The sequence below is a fragment of the Larus michahellis genome, chromosome 4 (genome assembly GCF_964199755.1).
Source record: "Larus michahellis chromosome 4, bLarMic1.1, whole genome shotgun sequence".
Classification (NCBI taxonomy): domain Eukaryota; kingdom Metazoa; phylum Chordata; class Aves; order Charadriiformes; family Laridae; genus Larus; species Larus michahellis.
In genome coordinates this window covers 73,795,790-73,813,047 of record NC_133899.1, presented here as the reverse complement: position 1 = coordinate 73,813,047, position 17,258 = coordinate 73,795,790, and the positions used below count along the sequence as shown (strand labels likewise).

Sequence of the window (17,258 nt, the reverse complement as noted above, 5' to 3'; positions counted from 1 at the left end):
TGGGTGACGGCCTCCTGCTGCAGTGTGGACCAGGAGGCTGGTGTGGCTGTGTGGGCTGTGGGCCAAGCAGTGCCTTACACTGGGGTGGTCTCGAGGGATGATTGCCTCCTCGAGGACTCATGTCTTCTCCTCCTCATATTGAGTCTAGGCTTTTCTCACTGCCTTAGGAAGGCCCACAGACCTGTGCGGTTGTACAGTTCCCCTTGAGCGTTATCACGGTAGCTGCTCCATCATCAGGACCAGATGCAGAGCAAGGTCCATCGTAGCCACTGCAGGCCTTTATTTGCAGCTCTGTGTGTTTTGCAAGGGGTTGCAGATCTCCCTGCTCTGTATGCAAGATGGGAGCTGCTTGCAGAGTTTCTTCAGACCCGCAGGACCCCTCTGTGTTCAGCTGTGAAGCTGTTTTGCTGCAGGAGTGATCCCCAGCAGTGTCGATGGAGACAGTCAGTCAGTGTTTGCTCCTCAGTCCCCATTTCAGCCTGTCACCGTCCCTCATGGTAATAGTCCCTTCCCATCTGAGAGAGATGAGAAGCCTGGGGTGGGGATTTCTCTTGTCCCTGAGAAGTAGTGTGTGTGAGAAGTCCATATATGTGGGGGACAGAGCAGAGCAACGTGTGCATGGTCAATTTGTGTGGTCATTTAGGTTGTTTCCTGTAGCCTTGCTTTCAACCTGCATCTCTTCCTTGGCTGCCAGAACAGAGGCACATCAGGCTTTTTAGGTAAGCAGTGGCACTTTTGGGTATGGACCTAGGGTATCACATTATTTGCATTTCATTTCCTCCACCATCGCTGCTTTTACACTGTGTTTAACGACCTTCAGCTTCTCCAGCAGTGAGGAACGGCACAGCAACCAGAGGTCTTCCTTGGTAACGTGCTTATGCTCTGGTTGCTCTTTTGCACCCCCTCCCTTGCCCTTCTTCAGGATCCTGGATGCTGAGAATGGCGTGAGCTTTGTTTGCCTTCCCGCTACTGAGCCAGCAGCTCAGAAAAGAGCTTTGGCAAGAGGTGGTTGTGTCTGACTGCTCCCAGCTCGAGTGGATGATTGAGCTGTCTGAGTGGTTTAAGGTTGCAGTCAGGTAGGGATTGAAAGCAGAAAGTTCTGGCCTGCTTTCCATTAGATGTTTGCTGTGTTAGCAAATGCATCAGATGCAGGCTGAGTCTAGAGTGGCTTTTGGTGGCACAGTTTGTACCAGCTTCCAGGGTTTCAGGAGAGGGCTGGTGAGCCTGGAGAGGAGGGCAAAGTGATTTAACTGACTGGGGAGGGGGAGGGGGTGTGTGCGTGTCTCATCGGCAATGGTGTTGCAGCCTGTGTTGAATGGTGACCATCCAGGGCAACCGTGAGCTTGTCTTTGTGCTACCTGCTGTGTTTCGGGTGGCTTCCCCAGAGCTCGCAGATGATGCCTGTGGAGGAGTATCTGACCCTGGGGTGACTTTCAGTGGGCAGGGCTTGTAGTCCGATGAGGGTGGATTTCTATTTAAACTTTTGGGGTTTTGTAATCTTCCCCAAATTAAAGTTCCTCTTTCTCAGCGGAGCTGGGGCAGAAATGTAAGGGAGGAGGTGTGTGGGAATGAATTTTCTCCTGCTGAAGGGCCATGGCAAGTACACGGTGTTGCGGAAATGTGATTTGCTCCTCCTAACCCTAATCATCATTCACAATTAGCACCTTCTGTGATAGCAACCTCGTTTTAGAGCTTATGGGTCAGGATTAAAGGGAGGGACAGGTGATGTTACAGTGGGGGTCTGCTACAGGCCACCTGACCAGAAAGACTGAGCAGATGAGGCCCTCTGTAGACAAATAGGAGCAGCCTCACGTTCACAAGCCCTGTTCCTCATGGGGAACTTCAACCACCATGATATCTGTTGGAGGGACAGCACAGCAGGGCATAAGCAATCCAGGAAGTTCCTGGAATGTGTCGATAATAACGTCCTCCTCCAAGTGATGGAGGAGACAATGAGGAGGGGTGCCATGCTGGACCTTGTTCTCACCAACAAGGAGAGGCTGGTGGGGAATGTGAAGGTCAAGGGCAGCGTTGTCTGCAGTAACCATGAGATGGTGGAGTTCAAGATCCTTAGGGCAGTGAGGATGGTGCACAGCAAGCTCGCTGCCCTGGACTTCAGGAGAGCAGACTTTGGCCTCTTCAGGGACGTGCTTAATAGGGTACTGTGGGATAAAGCCTGGGAGGGAAGAGGGGCCCAAGAAAGCCGGATAATATTGAAGGATCACCTCCTCCAAGCTCAAGTGCGATGCATTCCAACAAAGAGGAAATAAAGCAAAACCACCAAGGCCTGCATGGAGAAAGTGGAGAGACTCAAACTCAAAAAGGAAGCCTACAGAGGGTGGAAGAAAGGACAGGTAGCCTGGGAAGAATACAGAGAAATCCTCCAAGCAGCCAGGGATCAGGTTAGGAATGCTAAAGCCCCAGTAGAATTAAATCTGGCCAAGAATGTCAAGAGCAACAAGAAAGAATTCTATAGGTGTGTCGCTGACAAAAGGAAGACTAGGGAAAATGTGGGCCCTCTCTGGAAGGAAACGGGAGACCTGGTCACCTGCGATATGGACAAGGCTGGAGGGACTCAATGACTTTTTTGCCTCAGTCTTCACTGGCAAGGGCTCTAGCCACACCACCCAAGTGACAGAAGGCAAAGACAGGGACTGGGAGAATGAGGAACTGCCCGCTGTAGGAGACTACCAGGTTCAAGACCATCTAAGGAAGCTGAAGGTGCACAAGTCCATGGGACCTGATGAGATTAATCTGCAGGTCCTGAGGGAACTGGCAGATGAAGTTGCTAAGCCACTATCCATTATATTTGAGAAGTCATGACAGTCCGGTGAAGGTCCCACTGACTGGAAAAGGGGAAACAGAACCTCCAATTTTTAAAAAGGGAAAAAAGGATGAGCCGGGAACTACAGGCCAGTCAGTCTCACCTCTGTGCCTGGCAAGATCATGGAGCAGATCCTCCTGGAAATTCTGCTAAGGCACATGGAAAATAAGGAAGTGATTGGTGACAGCCAACATGGCTCCATTATGGGCTAATTGTGCCTGACTAATTTGGTGGCATTCTACGATGGGCTTACAGTGTTGGTGGACAAGGGGAGAGGAACTGACGTCATGTACCTGGACTTGTGCATGGCATTTGACACTATCCCACATGACATCCGTTTCTGTAAATTGGAGAGACACAGGTTTGATGGATGGAACACTCGGTGGATAAAGAATTGACTGGATGGCTGCACTCAAAGAGTTGCAGTCAACGGATCGGTGTCGAAGTGGTGACCAGTGACAAGTGGCGTTCCTCAGGGGTCAGTACTGGCACTGGTGCTGTTTGACATCTTTGTCAGAGACGTGGACAGTGGGATTGAGTGTACCCTCATCAAATTTGCCGATGACACCAAGCTGTGCGGTGTGGTTGACATCCTGGAGGGCAGGGATGCCATTCTATTAGGAAGAAATTCTTTACTGTGAGGGTGGTGAGACACTGGAACAGGTTGCCCAGGGAAATTGTGGATGCCCCATCCCTGGAGGTGTTCGAGGCCAGTCTGGATGGGGCTTTGAGCAGCCTGGTCTAGTGGGAGGTGTCCCTGCCCGTGGCAGGGGCATTGGAACTAGATGATCTTTAAGATCCCTTCCAACTCTAACCATTCTATGATTCTGTGATTCTTCATAGCATCTCTTGCTCATCCATGGGGCATGCCAGCTTCATCTCATGGGAGCAGGGGTGCACCCTCCGCAGTCATCCTCCCTTTTGTGATGGACAGCACACTGAGAGGCATTGGTAGCTGGAGGACGGGCAGAGGGTGTGGATGTGCCACCATCTCAAACCAGCCCTGTGGTCTGAGGTTTAATGCAGCCTTGAGGGTGAAGACATGGTGCTAACAGTGTATTTGGCAGGGCTGGAACTTCTTCCCCGCTCCCGTGGGCATTGACATCCAAACCACACTGGCCAAGGCTTTCAAATCTATCTAGTGATTTTTGAATTGCTAGCTTGAGATAAGGCAAATTAGAGACAGTGCTGACTACTTCTGGAAAACCAGACCTCTTAAATCTGTTACTGTAGGGTTTACTTTTGATTTACACAGCTTGTACTTTTGTTTTCCTATCAGCAACACTCCCTTAGCTCTTGAGGTTTGCTCGGGCAATGTGTGAAATTTGCATCCCGACCGTCAGGCTGAAGGATTGCAGCATATCACAGGATAAACATAGTTTTATATTCAGTTTGATGGATTATTTTGCCTGTTTGAAAGTAACCTTCATTACTAGCGGAGAGTATTGGGTTAAATAGCTCTGGATGCTGCCGTGGTTTCATGGTTTTAGGTGAGGCTATCTCACATTTGAGACACCCAGAGCATAAAAGCAAAAAGACAGTGGATTCTGGAGGCACAGTTTGGAGTGACAGGCTAAAGTAAGTGTAGTTTTCTCTGGCCAGATTCCCAGGGTGGTCAGACTGCTGGGTGGGAAGAAGGCAAGAAAGCCTTTGACCCTTGGGGCACACAGGCCATTCCACCATCTCCCCGTTTGCAGGCCAGGCTCGCCGGGGTGGTCCTGGAGCAGGATACCCTGTGGTGGCAGTTTCACGGACAATTTTATAAACCTATGTTAAATGCATGTTGCATCCCTGATTGGTGGCTTGCCGGTTTTCACCCCAAGGAGTGAGGGCTGTCTCTTTGCCATACAGAATAGCGGTGAAGTGGGTTTACCTTGTCCCATCCTCAATCCCTACGAAGTCAAGCAGCTTAAAAGGTGATTAAAACCTTAAGGGGCGCATCCCTTCACCTCTGCTTTGCAGAATTAGGTGTCTCTTGTGTTATGTGCCAGATCCCAGACCTTGCTGTCTCTACCTTGCAGTAAGTACTTGGGTGCTCCTGGGATGTGCAGAGGGCATTGGGAACGCTCAGTACCCAAGGAATGAGGCTGTGCTTTGCAGATTTCTGCCTTCCCTGGCAGAAAAGGGGGGGCTGACCACTCAGCCCTGCTGCAGAGCAGGCGGTGATGGGGAGGGACCCCCTCTACTAACATGGTGGCCATATTTCTCCTTGCAGGTGGTGGTGCTCCTGGAATTCCTGAGCTGGAGTCGGCTGGAAGATGACTGAATATAAGCTGGTGGTGGTGGGAGCTGGTGGTGTCGGAAAGAGTGCTTTGACAATACAGCTCATTCAGAACCATTTCGTTGACGAGTATGACCCCACGATAGAGGTAAGCGGCTCTGGGCATGGGGTCTGTCTCTCTGTGTGTTTTCCTCTTGCTCTTCTCCACTTTGCCTCCAACCCAGAGTGTATTTGGCTTGGTCTCAAGTCCCTGAACTTGAGCAGGGATATTCGTCTGCTTCACAGAGCTGTTCTGAGTTGCTAGGTGCGTGTTTGGAGGTCACAATGACCGACTTGTGCCTCCTGCAGAAGGACAGTGGTGTCTGCTGAAGAGAGATGGTGAGGGAGGCAAAAGCAGGCAGAGCTGGGCAGGACCTGCGAGGTAGCACAAAAGTCCTCCTTTCTGATGAGACAACAGCGTAGGGAGGGGTTAAAGGCTTGGGATTGAAGAGCCATTTTGTGCCTGTGCTTCCATTTCTCCTCCTGTGAAATCAGAGTAAATATATTGACTTCTCACGCAGGATGTTTTGAGATTTACTGCTGAAATGGGTTTTATCAGAGCTTGGTAGTATTATGTGTGTCCTGTAGGTTGAGCAGCTGAACTGTTGTGGTTCTCAGAGTGTTGCCTCTGCTCCATCTTGAGGAGGTAAAGGTTGATGTATGGGTCTCATAGTCGGTGTGAATGGTAGCACTGACCTGTCTAGCTCAGCACCCTGCCTGGGGAAGCTGGCAGGGACCCTGTCCTCCTCCAGGCTGTGCAGAGGCAGGGTCTGGTCTTCAATCTCCGTTACACTATTGTTTTCTCTTTTACTTTTTAAAAACATACTCCATTCTCTGACCGCTTTCACCGTTGCTAGCGAGATGCTAATTACACCCTGCATGACTTACACCTTCATTCAGGGGAGATGTGGGCAGCAGCTGTGGCTCTGCATGAGGAGTAAGTCCACCCTGGGAAGGCAAATTGCAGCTCTGTCATGCCTCTTGGACAATAACCTTCCTCTCTGCAGTCCTAAAGGATTCTCTACCAGATGTGTATAAATGCAGCTGTGGTTGCTGCAGTTATTATTATCATAATGGCTAAAAGGCCCCAGCTGGGACCAGAAATCTATTCTGGTAGGTGTTGTAAGTGTAGTCCCCACCCTGAAGAGCTTACAACTTAAATAAACTAGCAAGACAAGGCCTGGTAGAAAGGCTGAAATAGTCTTACAATCCTACAGATGAGAAGGAGAGAAAGCACTTAAAAGCACGTGCTATTACATCATTTGGCCAAGGTCACCTAGAAAGTCCGCGGCAGAGGCTGGAATTTAATTTAAGGGCTCCTGGGTTTCTCGGTGCTGCACCTTGCTTATGGATGCCGTTGCCTTCTTCCCCTGCTCCTCTTCCCTCAAGTGCTCATCACCAGTAGCATCATAGGCTTTTCTTAGAAGCCTGTTCCGGGTTTTTGGCAAAAGAGCTGCTGATGGAGAGCAACCGCCCTGGGGAGACATCTGCATGGATGGATCCTCTCTTGGACCTTAAGGTGGGCAGAGGCAGCTGTGACCCAGTGATGTGTTGGATTTTGGCATCCTATTTTTTTTGTCTCTAGCTGCCTCCCTGCTGTACGTACCCTCCAGGGAATTTTCTCCATGTAAACAGGCAGTGGGGAATGTAAACCTTGCATGGCATTTCCCAGCACACCCTCCTCACCCTGCCCGCTCCTGTGCCTCAGGAGACGCCTGCTCTCCTCCCCTGCTCTCCCCAGCCCCACTCTGCTCTTCTCCTCCTCCTCTTCTCTTCCTAAAGCAGCCATGAGCCGCTCTTCACCCCTCTCACCCCTGATGCTTTTCCACCTGCAGATCCCACCAGCCCTGATGCCTTTGCAGCTCCCTTGGTCATGCCCCGCATCCCCTCCCACCCCGGCCATCTTCTCACTCATTCCAGGGTGATTCCTGTCACTTACGCTTCATTTTATGGGGATTTTAGGATGCACAGAGAGTTACCTGCCAGCCATCTGAATGTGACCAACAAACCACCCTGCTGTGACTAAGCTGCTTTGGATTGTGCCCAGGAGCTGACTCTTGACTGTTCAGCCAGCTAACAAACAGCACAACAATGCTGAAATGAGCAGGATAAAAGAGGGGGTAAAAAAAAGTATATGTTCATGGGGCAAAGGCTTTACCTATCACTTAAATGAGTCGAGGAGGGATGGAGAAGTGAGTTTGTCCCCCCTCTGGGGCAGAGACCCTGACTGACCCCTGCCCGCCCTCCTGATTGACTAGTGCAAATACCTGTCTCTGTAACTCAGTGCCAACTGACCTGTTACAGCACACACTTGCATGTGTGTTCTTGGGCTGCCGAGGACCCGTAAGACCTTTATTTTGTGAACGGGAGGGCCAAGGCACCAAGGAAATGTGTGCTGCTGGCAGTGTCCCACGGCGAGTGAGCAGGGATGGAGTAAAGAGTCAGACTGTGTTGAGAAATTCTTGGGTTCGTCTTCCAGCTTTTAGCAGTCAGGTACTAACGAGCTTCCTGAGCCTCTGGTCATATTCTGACCGTAGCATTTACCAAATAGACCTCTTGGCGTGGTCCCCCAGCGTACATGGGGTGCTCCCAGCATCCGTCTGGGGATCCTGAGTCTGAACCCCAACTGGACATTGCTTTTGCTGCCTGGCACTTCACAGCTGGGTTGGGCCACTTTTCCTTGTGCAAGAAGGTGGAGTAGGACATGGGGGGCTACAGAGGAGCATTGAGGCTGCAGGGTGCCAGTGCCTGGACACGTAGGCTGGTGGCAGCTACCCCTGCAGTGGCAGCCAGGTCACCTGGCAGCGTGGCAGGGATGGCTGAGCTACCATCCTGAGCATCCCGGAGGGATTCGGATGAAGCTGGGCGCAACGTAAGGGTGGGGGAAGCTTGTTCCCTTCCTTTGGGGAGCGTGTTGCAAAGCATTCTCTGCAAGACTGCTAATGCCTTTGCTTCGTTAGTGAGCAGCCTGTTGATGAGCTGAGCCAAGGTGTGGGATTGCCTCTCCATAGGTGTGCTGTCTGCTGGTGAGACCTCCTGTATTTGGGAATTTAACGATTAATTGTGAGCACATGTGCTGAGAGGCTGGTTGTCTGGCCACAAGCCAGGGTGGAGGGGTGGGAGGATGCTCTGCCCAGCAGAGCACTGGGGTCCCCTTTGCCGATCCCTGCCAGGCACTGGGACCCCAGAGGTGGAACCAGTGCTCTTCTGCCTTGCACCAAGGAGGCTCCAGGTACATTATTGATTAGAAATGGGAGCGCATCCCTGCAGGGCAGCCATCCAGTTGCCTTCAGAGCAGCTGGCTGGAAGCCAGTCCATCACTCCACGCTTATTCCCGGTGGGTCATCAGTTCCCCTTTTTGGGAAAGCACGGCTCAGAAGGTCGTGGCGGAGTAGATGTCATCTTCTGATTTTGTAGCCCTTTCTGCAAGGTGAGGAAAGACTTTAATTAGCCCCAGTAGATGATGTTGTTGCAGTAATGAACCAAAGGGTGGAGGCTGCATTGGCCCCATTCCCTTTCCGTGCTGCTGCTGGTCCTGTCGGTGACCTTTGCTGCGTCGGCTGTTTGTCTACAGACCTGCAAAGCTCATCTGATAACATTGTTGTGGTCGTTGGAAGAGCAGCAGACTTTTGAATTAATTTTAAACTGCAGCCGTAGCCTCTGTGAGTGGCTGCAAAGAGCTGTCGTGGTCGTTTTGCTGACTTGCACCTTTTTCTTACCTTTGGTTTTGGCTTCCTTCTCTTACTGAGAGTCGAGGATACTGCACCGTACCCAGGGGACCACTATTGGAGAGGGATGCAGCTGTTCATCAGCATCCCCTGATGAGACCGGGCACACGGGGAGAGGCATGGTGGGGAGGAGCGGTGCTTTGAGGAGCCTGCCTTGAAAATGAAACCTTTTGAGGGATGCCCTGGGTGATTTCCAGGCCTTCACGCATCTGGGATAAGTTGCAATTGCCTCTGCTGCAGGGAAAACCCCCAACTTCAAAGGACCTGCCTGGATAGTCCCTTACCTCTCCTGGAGCCCTCTGGGCACAGACTGGTTGTGGGAAACACCCTCCTCACAGCGTGGTATTTTTTTTTTCTCTCATGTTTGAAGAAGAGGTTTACCGTCAAGCCCAGTTTGCAGCCTTACTGGTGGCATATCGCCTCCGGTGCCCGACCAGAGATGCATTGGAGGTGCTGGATTTCCAGGTGATCTTAAACACCTTCCAGCCCTGCAGATCACAGGCAGTGGCTAGAAGCCCTGGCCGGCCAGAGCTGCCTTTCCTGGGTGTCCCCTTCTAGCACCTGGGCTGGGCGGCAGCAGAAGGGATTAGTCGGGACTAAATAAAGCTTGGGAAAATAGTCGTCAAGGGCTATGTGGTGTGGTGGAGACAAAGCTGCCCCTGGTCTGACAGAGGCAGGGCTGGGAATGAGGAGAGCAAGCCAGGGGCTGTCTTCTCCATGGCTCTGCCAGAGAAGGGGAAACCTGCCCAGCTGATCCTTTTTTCCTTTCTTTTTTTTTTTTTTAACTACTTCTTTTTCCTTTCCCTCCCATTTTTAAATCAGCTATTTAATGGGAGCTAAACCCCGGCAGAGCGTGACCTGGCATCTTCCCAGGGATGCACTTGCTGCATCCCTGCGCTTGGCCCGACCCGAGCCCTCCCTTAATGCATCCTCCGCCCTTTCTCTCCCTCTCCTGGCCTGCAGGATTCCTACAGAAAACAAGTCGTCATCGATGGAGAGACCTGCTTGTTAGACATCTTGGATACTGCAGGGCAAGAGGAGTACAGTGCCATGAGAGACCAGTACATGAGAACGGGGGAAGGATTCCTCTGTGTCTTCGCCATCAACAACACCAAGTCCTTTGAAGATATTCACCAGTACAGGTCGGTATCCTGGGAAGGGCCCCTTCCCTCTTGTCCTGTGCAAAAGGGAGGCCTTGCCGCTGCGCCCTCCTGCCCTCCCTTTTAGATCAGGCCCTGCGGTAGAAGCACTGGCTGCCAGCAAAGACAATTAGCTCAAGTGGCCATTCCCCAGGGAAGAGAAGGAGCAGACGGCTAATGTCAGAGACTCCAATAAAACCCATCCGAAGGGATTGCTTGTGGCCTTTGGGGACTCAGTAATGTAATGTTTAAGTGTTTATGGTGACTAAAGAGAGAGCTGATCCTCTATGACCCCCTCCCTTCCCTCCCTAATTAATGGAATTGCTTTGTTAGTGCAATCGATCTCAGCGGCTTCTGCTGGGCCTGGGAGCTGGGAGAGGAGGCTGGGAAGGGCAGGGAGTGCTGCTGGCGAGGCTGCCGTCTGCCGGCCTCAGGCGTGCGGGGAGAGGCAGTCCTGGCACATTGGAGCTCGGTTTCAACCGGGGCAAAGACGGAGCAGGAGGAGAGTCAGAGCCCCATCGAGGTGACTTGCCCAGGAGCATGCCCACTGGGCAGGCAGTGGCAGAGCAGGGACCCCATCCCGGCACGGTCCTGCTTCGGCTGCAACCAGGTTACTCGTCCCATTTCTCCCCTCTGCTGCCATCACCCCTGCAGAGCTGGAGAGCCCAGGAGGTGATATAAACGCAGCAGGAACGTTCACCGGTTACCCCAGTGCTAGCTTAGGGAGGGATCTCTGCTTTGCACCTTTTTTTTCTTTTTTTGAGGCTTGGCTGTGATGGTAAGCACTTGGAGAGGATGCAAGAGATGGCTTTGCTTATCCCCACTGTCCACTGCACACCAAGGGACCGTGTACTTCAGGCCCTCATTATAAACCTGGGTCCCAGCTAATCCTGTAGCTCCAAGCACAGGCACAGCCCTTCCTTGTGCCGCAGTCAGAGGCGCTGCTCCGAGCTGTCAAGATATCTCAGTCTTCAGCTAGCAGGCTTGTTCCATGTAATAACTATACGGTTGGACTAATTTGGCTTGTTTTAACTGAACTGGAGGACAAAGGATGGGATTTTCCTAAAGCACCTGAGGGATTCAGCAGCATTCATCCTTGTGCTGGGGCTGGTCCCTGTGAATCACTCGCAGGATGGCTCGATTTCAAGCCTCAGTTTTAATCATGATGTAAATCACTGGCTTTCATCTCATTTCGTCTGTGCTCTTTGTGTTTGCACTTTTAAAAGAACATTCCCCAGAGAAACGCTGGCTCTCCCTGGTTAGCAACCATTAGGAGGTATCTCTTTTCAGCTAAGTGTAGCCTGTGCACTAAATTTAGTACTTGCGTTTGCTGATCAGGATGTTACATGGAACATGTAAGTGGCTTTATGGCATATTGTACATATAGTCAGACTTCATTTCTAGGTTCTACTGCATTAAAAAATGATGATTGATTTTTTTTTTTTTTTTGTGTGTGTGTGATACATGTCCAGTTGCTTTTGTATGGAAATTTGAAGTCAATTAAAATGCAGAAATCAGCATTTTAACTAATGCTTTTATTAGTTAAATAAAACCGTGTTAAATGTTCTGGGTGCATGAGCAAGTAAAAAAGAAAAGCTGTTTTGCATTTGAAGTTAAGTGATTTATTAGGCAAAGGAAGTTGTTATCTATCAGGAGGGAATTGAATGGATTGTTTGCGGTCATAATGGCCTTTAAGATTTTTAGAAGTGGTAGATCTCATCCTCGCCCACCTAATTTTAAATCCGATGTTGGAATGAAGAAGCAAGCATTACAGCTTTTTTTTTGCTTCCCAGTTGGTTTCTCAACTTTGAGTGACCTGAACTAAACTGAAAGGAAGCAAATTCTGCCTGTGCATCTGCAGAAAAGGTTACGGCTGCCAAAAGCTGGTTTATCAGCTCAGCAAATTCTGGTTGCAGGTGATTTTTTTGGTTTTTTTCCTTTTTTTTTTATCCCCATTCAGGGGGATTACTCGATCCAAAATCTTGGAAATAACACAGGTAACTGTTTAAGTATGCATTTTTATTTAACTTAAACTATCTTAAACTCATAGCTTAATATAGATTGTCATAATTTTGAGTTGTGTTTTGTAAACAGTTGTATTTAAAGAGCAGAAGTATGTTTAGTTTTCATTTCCAAAAGTGCCCTAGCTATTTTGCTGTTTACTCATGTATGTGCCATGGTCATTCATGTTCTCTTGAAAGCCCAACACAAGGCACTTGGCATGAACGAAGTGCAGTGTAGCTGGTGGGGAGCGTCCTGGAACTGCCCGCTGATGCCTTTTCTCCCTTCATTTTGGCACCTCTTACTCTTACAGGGAGCAGATCAAGAGGGTGAAAGACTCTGATGATGTTCCCATGGTGCTGGTGGGAAATAAATGTGACCTACCTGCTCGGACAGTTGAGACCCGGCAAGCGCAGGACCTGGCCCGGAGTTACGGCATCCCCTACATAGAAACGTCTGCCAAAACCAGACAGGTAGGAGGAGGGTTTTAAACAAAATCTTCTTTTTCTTCGCTTCTCCAGTGCTGTCCTGGAGAGGGAGGAACGGGCAGACACCACCTTGCAGACAGATGGGTGCAAGGGCCAGGGTTACTTGCTTCCTGAAGGCTAAATGTTCCATCAGGATGTTCCCTCCCCTCTCCGGGCTTGAGCCTCTGTTCCTAAGTGCCAATTCATGCTCTGGCAGCAGTGAAGGGAAGATGCTTTCTACAAGGCTTTCTCCAAGGCTCTGGAATAACCCCCGTAGTCACTGCAGGTCAGCTAAGCTCAGGGGACTTTTGTCTGGTCTATTTTGGCAGACCTACATGCAGACTATACCAGTGCTGGAAGGAACATGTGGGGCTCCCGGAGCACAAGGGTGGAAGCGGAGCAACTGATACTTTCAGTGGTCTAGTGGTGGCTTTTTTCTTGAGTGGTAGACCTCATTCAGGCTGCTGAAAGCTGATGAATCTCAAGGACTTAAGAGATCCTTGGCCTTGTGGTTGCTCATTCGAACTTGCTCGCTGTTTGGTGGCCACAGTAAGATCCCTGTTAGTCTTCCCAACTTGGTTTCATGCCTTTAAGTCTGCAACCCGCGCTGGTGGAAGACAGCGCTAGGGACACCTAGCTGGGGAGCAAAGCCCTCTCGTCTCTCCACTGTCCCCTCTCGAAGTGGGATGCTGCTTCAAGTGATGCTTTTCTTCCAGGGTGTTGAAGATGCCTTCTACACCTTGGTGCGGGAGATCCGTCAGCACAAGCTGCGCAAGCTGAATCCCCCAGATGAGAGCGGCCCCGGCTGCATGAACTGTAAATGTGTGATATCGTGACTACGGTGAGTTTTGGAAGCAGGAGATGGGTTCAGTGGTGGTATATTAGACGTGGGGCAGGAGGTGACTGCAGACGCACTCGTCTGCAAAGAAATGCAGCACAAACAATTCCAGCAACGCATATTTTTTTTAATGAAACACATTTTTGACTGAAATAGCATTTTTCTGTGAAAACATAGGTAAGTCAAAATTCCCCCTTTCTTGAGGAAGTGTGTAGGAGGAAAGGGTTGTTTGTTTTTTCTCCTCATTTTTTAGAACAAAATTCTACAGAACTGAAATAAAAAAAAAATACGTGCTTTGTCATACTTTTCCTGGGAAAACTCCTTCCCATGCCACCCCTCTGAAAGAGGAGTTAAGCTGGTGTTGCAGGTGTGCGGCTCGCCGCGCATTCACCAGGCTGGCCCTAGGAAGAGTTCAGACGAAGAGCAGGGTGAGCGCGTTGCCTCCGAATGCACTCGTGCAAATTGCCTTGTCCTAAAGCTTCAGAACAGACCTGTTCTCACCGTGAAAGTCTTGTGTTCCTCAGAAGAGTTTTCCCCATTATTATTCCCCTGGGATATTTGGAACTGATGCAGTGTTGAGAACTAGCCATAAGGGGGCTGTTTCGCTTTTATGAATTGTGCGTGCTGGAGCCAGAAACAGTGTCGTTCTGATTGTCCGTGTTCGTTTGCCTGTTTTTCTCCTTTTTCTTTCCTTGTTGTTGGTTTTTCTTTGGTGGTTTTTTTTTTTTTAATGATGAGTTTATTTAAATCATTGCAATCCTGCTGGATAGCAGTGAGGAGGAGCTCTTGGTGACTCTGTGTGAGCTGGGTGGCCTTAAGCCAAACGCCTGGGAACATCTGGCTGTGTAACCAGCTCCTTCCATGGCAGTAGTGGAGAGAGAGGCAATGGGGGATGAGTCCACTGGGGAGAAGTACGTCTAAGGACATCTGGGACTGGGGTGTGGGAGAAAAACCTGCACAAACATTACCCTTAGCATCTTTTGGGGAGTCTTCCAAGCACCTGAACTGGCCCTTCCCCCCATTGCACAACTGCTGGAGTCCTAAAGAGAAGCGCATCGTGTTCAGAGATGGTGCTAAGAGGGTCTCACTGAAGGTGGAGGTGGGCAGCTGGTGTTCCTCCATTGCTTTTTGAGACAAAGGCTGTGAGCGCAGCAGAGTTCTTCCCTGAAAAAAAAAAAAAATATAAAGAAACGCTGGCAGCATTTGCTTCCTATGAGCAAAGAAACCACCCGAGCACCCCACCCCTCTGCTCCCAGCCGAGGCGTGCAAGGTCTCCTGGGGGACAAGCTGAATGCTGTGCCCAGCACACTTATCGTTGCTAAGGGAGGTTTTCCAGATGTTTGGGTCCTCCAGATGTTCAGGACCTTTTCCTCCGGATGGGGATGTGAGCTCGGGGCTCGTTTCCTGCTCTGGCTCACAGCTGACGGCATGGGCTTGGCGGATGTGTCTGCTCCCCTAGACTGACTGCCAGGATCCCAGTCCTCGTCACAGCCTGGTGGCCAGCACCGGCATGGGCAGTGCCTTCAAAAAGAGGGGCAAGAAGGAGTGGGAAGGAGTCTCTTGGAAACACTCCCCTCTGTTAAGAGAGCATGCCCTGTGAACTGCCCACATCTTTTTCTGCTCAGGCAGAGACTGGAAATGAGACATCCCAGCTTACTCTAGCTGCAGTGGCCAAGAGCAGAGAAGGGAGGAACATCAGGGCACAAAAAGGAGAAGTAAGGCAAGGGCGCACTGGGTTTTGGGGAGGAGAGGGGTGGGTGTGTGGCCAGGGAGATTTGGCTGTATTTGCCCTGGACTCACACTTTGTGGTTCTCATCATCCCTGGAGGAGGGAGAAAGATCTCACCAAACAACGCCCCTTCCGACGACAAGGTTTGGGCAGAGGCAGAAGGTCTGGTGAGATGCCCGAGGCTCACCCATCACTCCACAGACCATGTGCTTGTTCCCTTCCGCACACGTGCAGATGCTTTGCTGAGCTAGGTCCAGACCTCCAAAACTTGTATAGCCCTTTGCTCTGTGGTCACTGGAAGGGTTATCCCAAAATGTGAGGGGTGGGTAATGGAAACAGCCCCACTGGTTCTGACAGCGAATGGGTGCTAATGAGTGTCCTCTTCTGGTTTCAGCTGACTGGACCGTGTCTTGGAGAGGTTCCCACTGTGCAGAGTGCAAGGCAAGAGGTGAAGCGAAGGAAGAAGCAAACGGATTCAGGGGAGGAGTATAGGGGGAGGGGGAGAGGAAGAGGAGGAGGAGGAAGAGGACAGGGGGAGCATGAAGCCCCTCCAAGGACTATCTCGCACTTCACCCAAGCCTGCCGCAAATGACTTTTTTCTTTTTTTTTTTTTTTTTTTTTTTTTTTCCCCCTCCCCCCCCCTCCTTCCCCATCCCCTCCTCCTTTGGCTTCCTCCCTCCCCGGCGACTGTACAGAGCCACAGATTGAATCACAGTAAATTATTATTTGATGGTCTCGACAAACCGTCTTGATGGCTGTGTCCTCCTTCCAGAGGGTGCTGCTGCTGGTGGTCCAGGAGGACCGCTGGTGGGACGGTGGGGAGGGAAGGGCGCTGAGATTTACTTTCCACAGACTGAGGTCATGCTGTAGACCGTGAAGGCGATTGGGGTGGGGTATCCTTCAGGGAAAGAGCTCTCTTTGTCTCCAGCGAGTCGTCGTCATGTCCCCGTCCTCCCCAGCCCGCCTGAAAATCTTTGCTGGCCCCAAGTTTTGGTGGGGTGGAAGAGTGCGACTAGTCCAAGCCTGTTCTTGGCGCTCCCGTGGGCGCTTTGCCTTCAATTTAGTCCTTGTGGGATTTTTTTTATGGCCTCAGATGCGATGCCTGGAAGGGAAGAAGCATCGGGGAGGAGATCTGAGAGCTGGGTTCGCCTCAGCTGGTGCCAGTTTGTTGCTTCCTTGATTTTTTTCTAGGCAGCTCTTTCTGGCACAGCACCTCCCAAATGTTTATGTGCTCCAGAGGGTAGAATTAGGCCTTTCTGCTCCCCTCCAGCACCTAGCTAACGCTAACACCCGCATAGCGCATACACCTTGGATGCTCCAGTCTGTCAGCAGTGTATAATGGTATGCAAATCCTCGTCTGCCCTGTGCACAGCTTAATTACTGGTGAGCATGTAGCAGAAGGGCTCTCCTGCACTGCAGACAGCTGTCTGGCTATCCTAACAACTAAGACTAAAGGATTCAGACTTCCAGTCCTCGGGTTTAGAGTGGGTTAGAGTGTTTTGGATAAGGGCTAATCTGTTGGGAAGCCTGAATTCGCTCAGCCCTGCTCCTTTGGGATTTTTGCCTGGAGTCTGACTGGCTTTTCTCTCCCGTGCCTTTCACTTGCAGAGCCAAGACAAGGCATTGCACTGAATGCAGCGGGCTGCTTGACGCCTTTCCCTTTCCCAAGCTATTGCACAGGCTCATTTAGCTGGCATCCAGAATTAAGAGCATCAAAGTGGGGAGGTGATCCAGCCGAGAGTGGCCGGGAGCCGTTCTGCACGGGCTAGCCCAGGCCTGAAAAGGCGCTGGGTTCGGCAGCCGAGGCCGGCAGGGTTTGGGAGCGGCGAGGGCAGCGCATGAGTCACATCCCTCACACGGCAAAACCCGTACGGAAACCCGGGTCAGCCCTGGCACAAAGCCACAGCTCACCCAGGGGTTCCCAGCATCCATGTGGGCAGCCTCCTGTCCTCTTCCTCGTCCTCTGTCATGCCAGGCAGCAGCAGAATTAAACGCCAGCACTGCTTGGAGTTGCTGCCTTTGCTTTTGGCCCGGGCAAGAGAGGACTTGTGCTAATGGCTTGCTTTTTGTACCGAACTGCTGTGGGGCACAGCCCCCACCCTGGCTGCAGCTGCCTGGCACCCAGTTCTGCAGAAGAAGGGCTGATCCCAGCTTGAGTGGGAGCAGTTACCCAAGGGAAGAGCTGGCCTGCCTTTACCTGGGTGTGCTGTTTCCAGCAGCGCCTGTCCCCGTGCTGGAGAAGTGCCGAAGATGCTGAGTTTGGTGTTGCGTCC

General features: G+C 51.1%; 1 protein-coding gene across 1 annotated transcript in view; it reads left to right on the top strand.

Moving 5' to 3' along the window:
* Positions 1-15,728, top strand: part of HRAS (HRas proto-oncogene, GTPase) — a 46,833-nt gene extending 31,105 nt beyond the window's left edge. Inside the window, exons 2-6 of the mRNA XM_074585576.1 lie at positions 5,040-5,193; positions 9,776-9,954; positions 12,266-12,425; positions 13,136-13,260; positions 15,380-15,728. Of these exons, the coding sequence (XP_074441677.1) occupies positions 5,083-5,193; positions 9,776-9,954; positions 12,266-12,425; positions 13,136-13,255 (570 nt within the window). The 5' untranslated portion in view covers positions 5,040-5,082 and the 3' untranslated portion in view covers positions 13,256-13,260; positions 15,380-15,728. The remainder of the gene's footprint in view (positions 1-5,039; positions 5,194-9,775; positions 9,955-12,265; positions 12,426-13,135; positions 13,261-15,379) is intronic.
* The last annotated feature ends 1,530 nt before the right edge of the window (positions 15,729-17,258 follow it).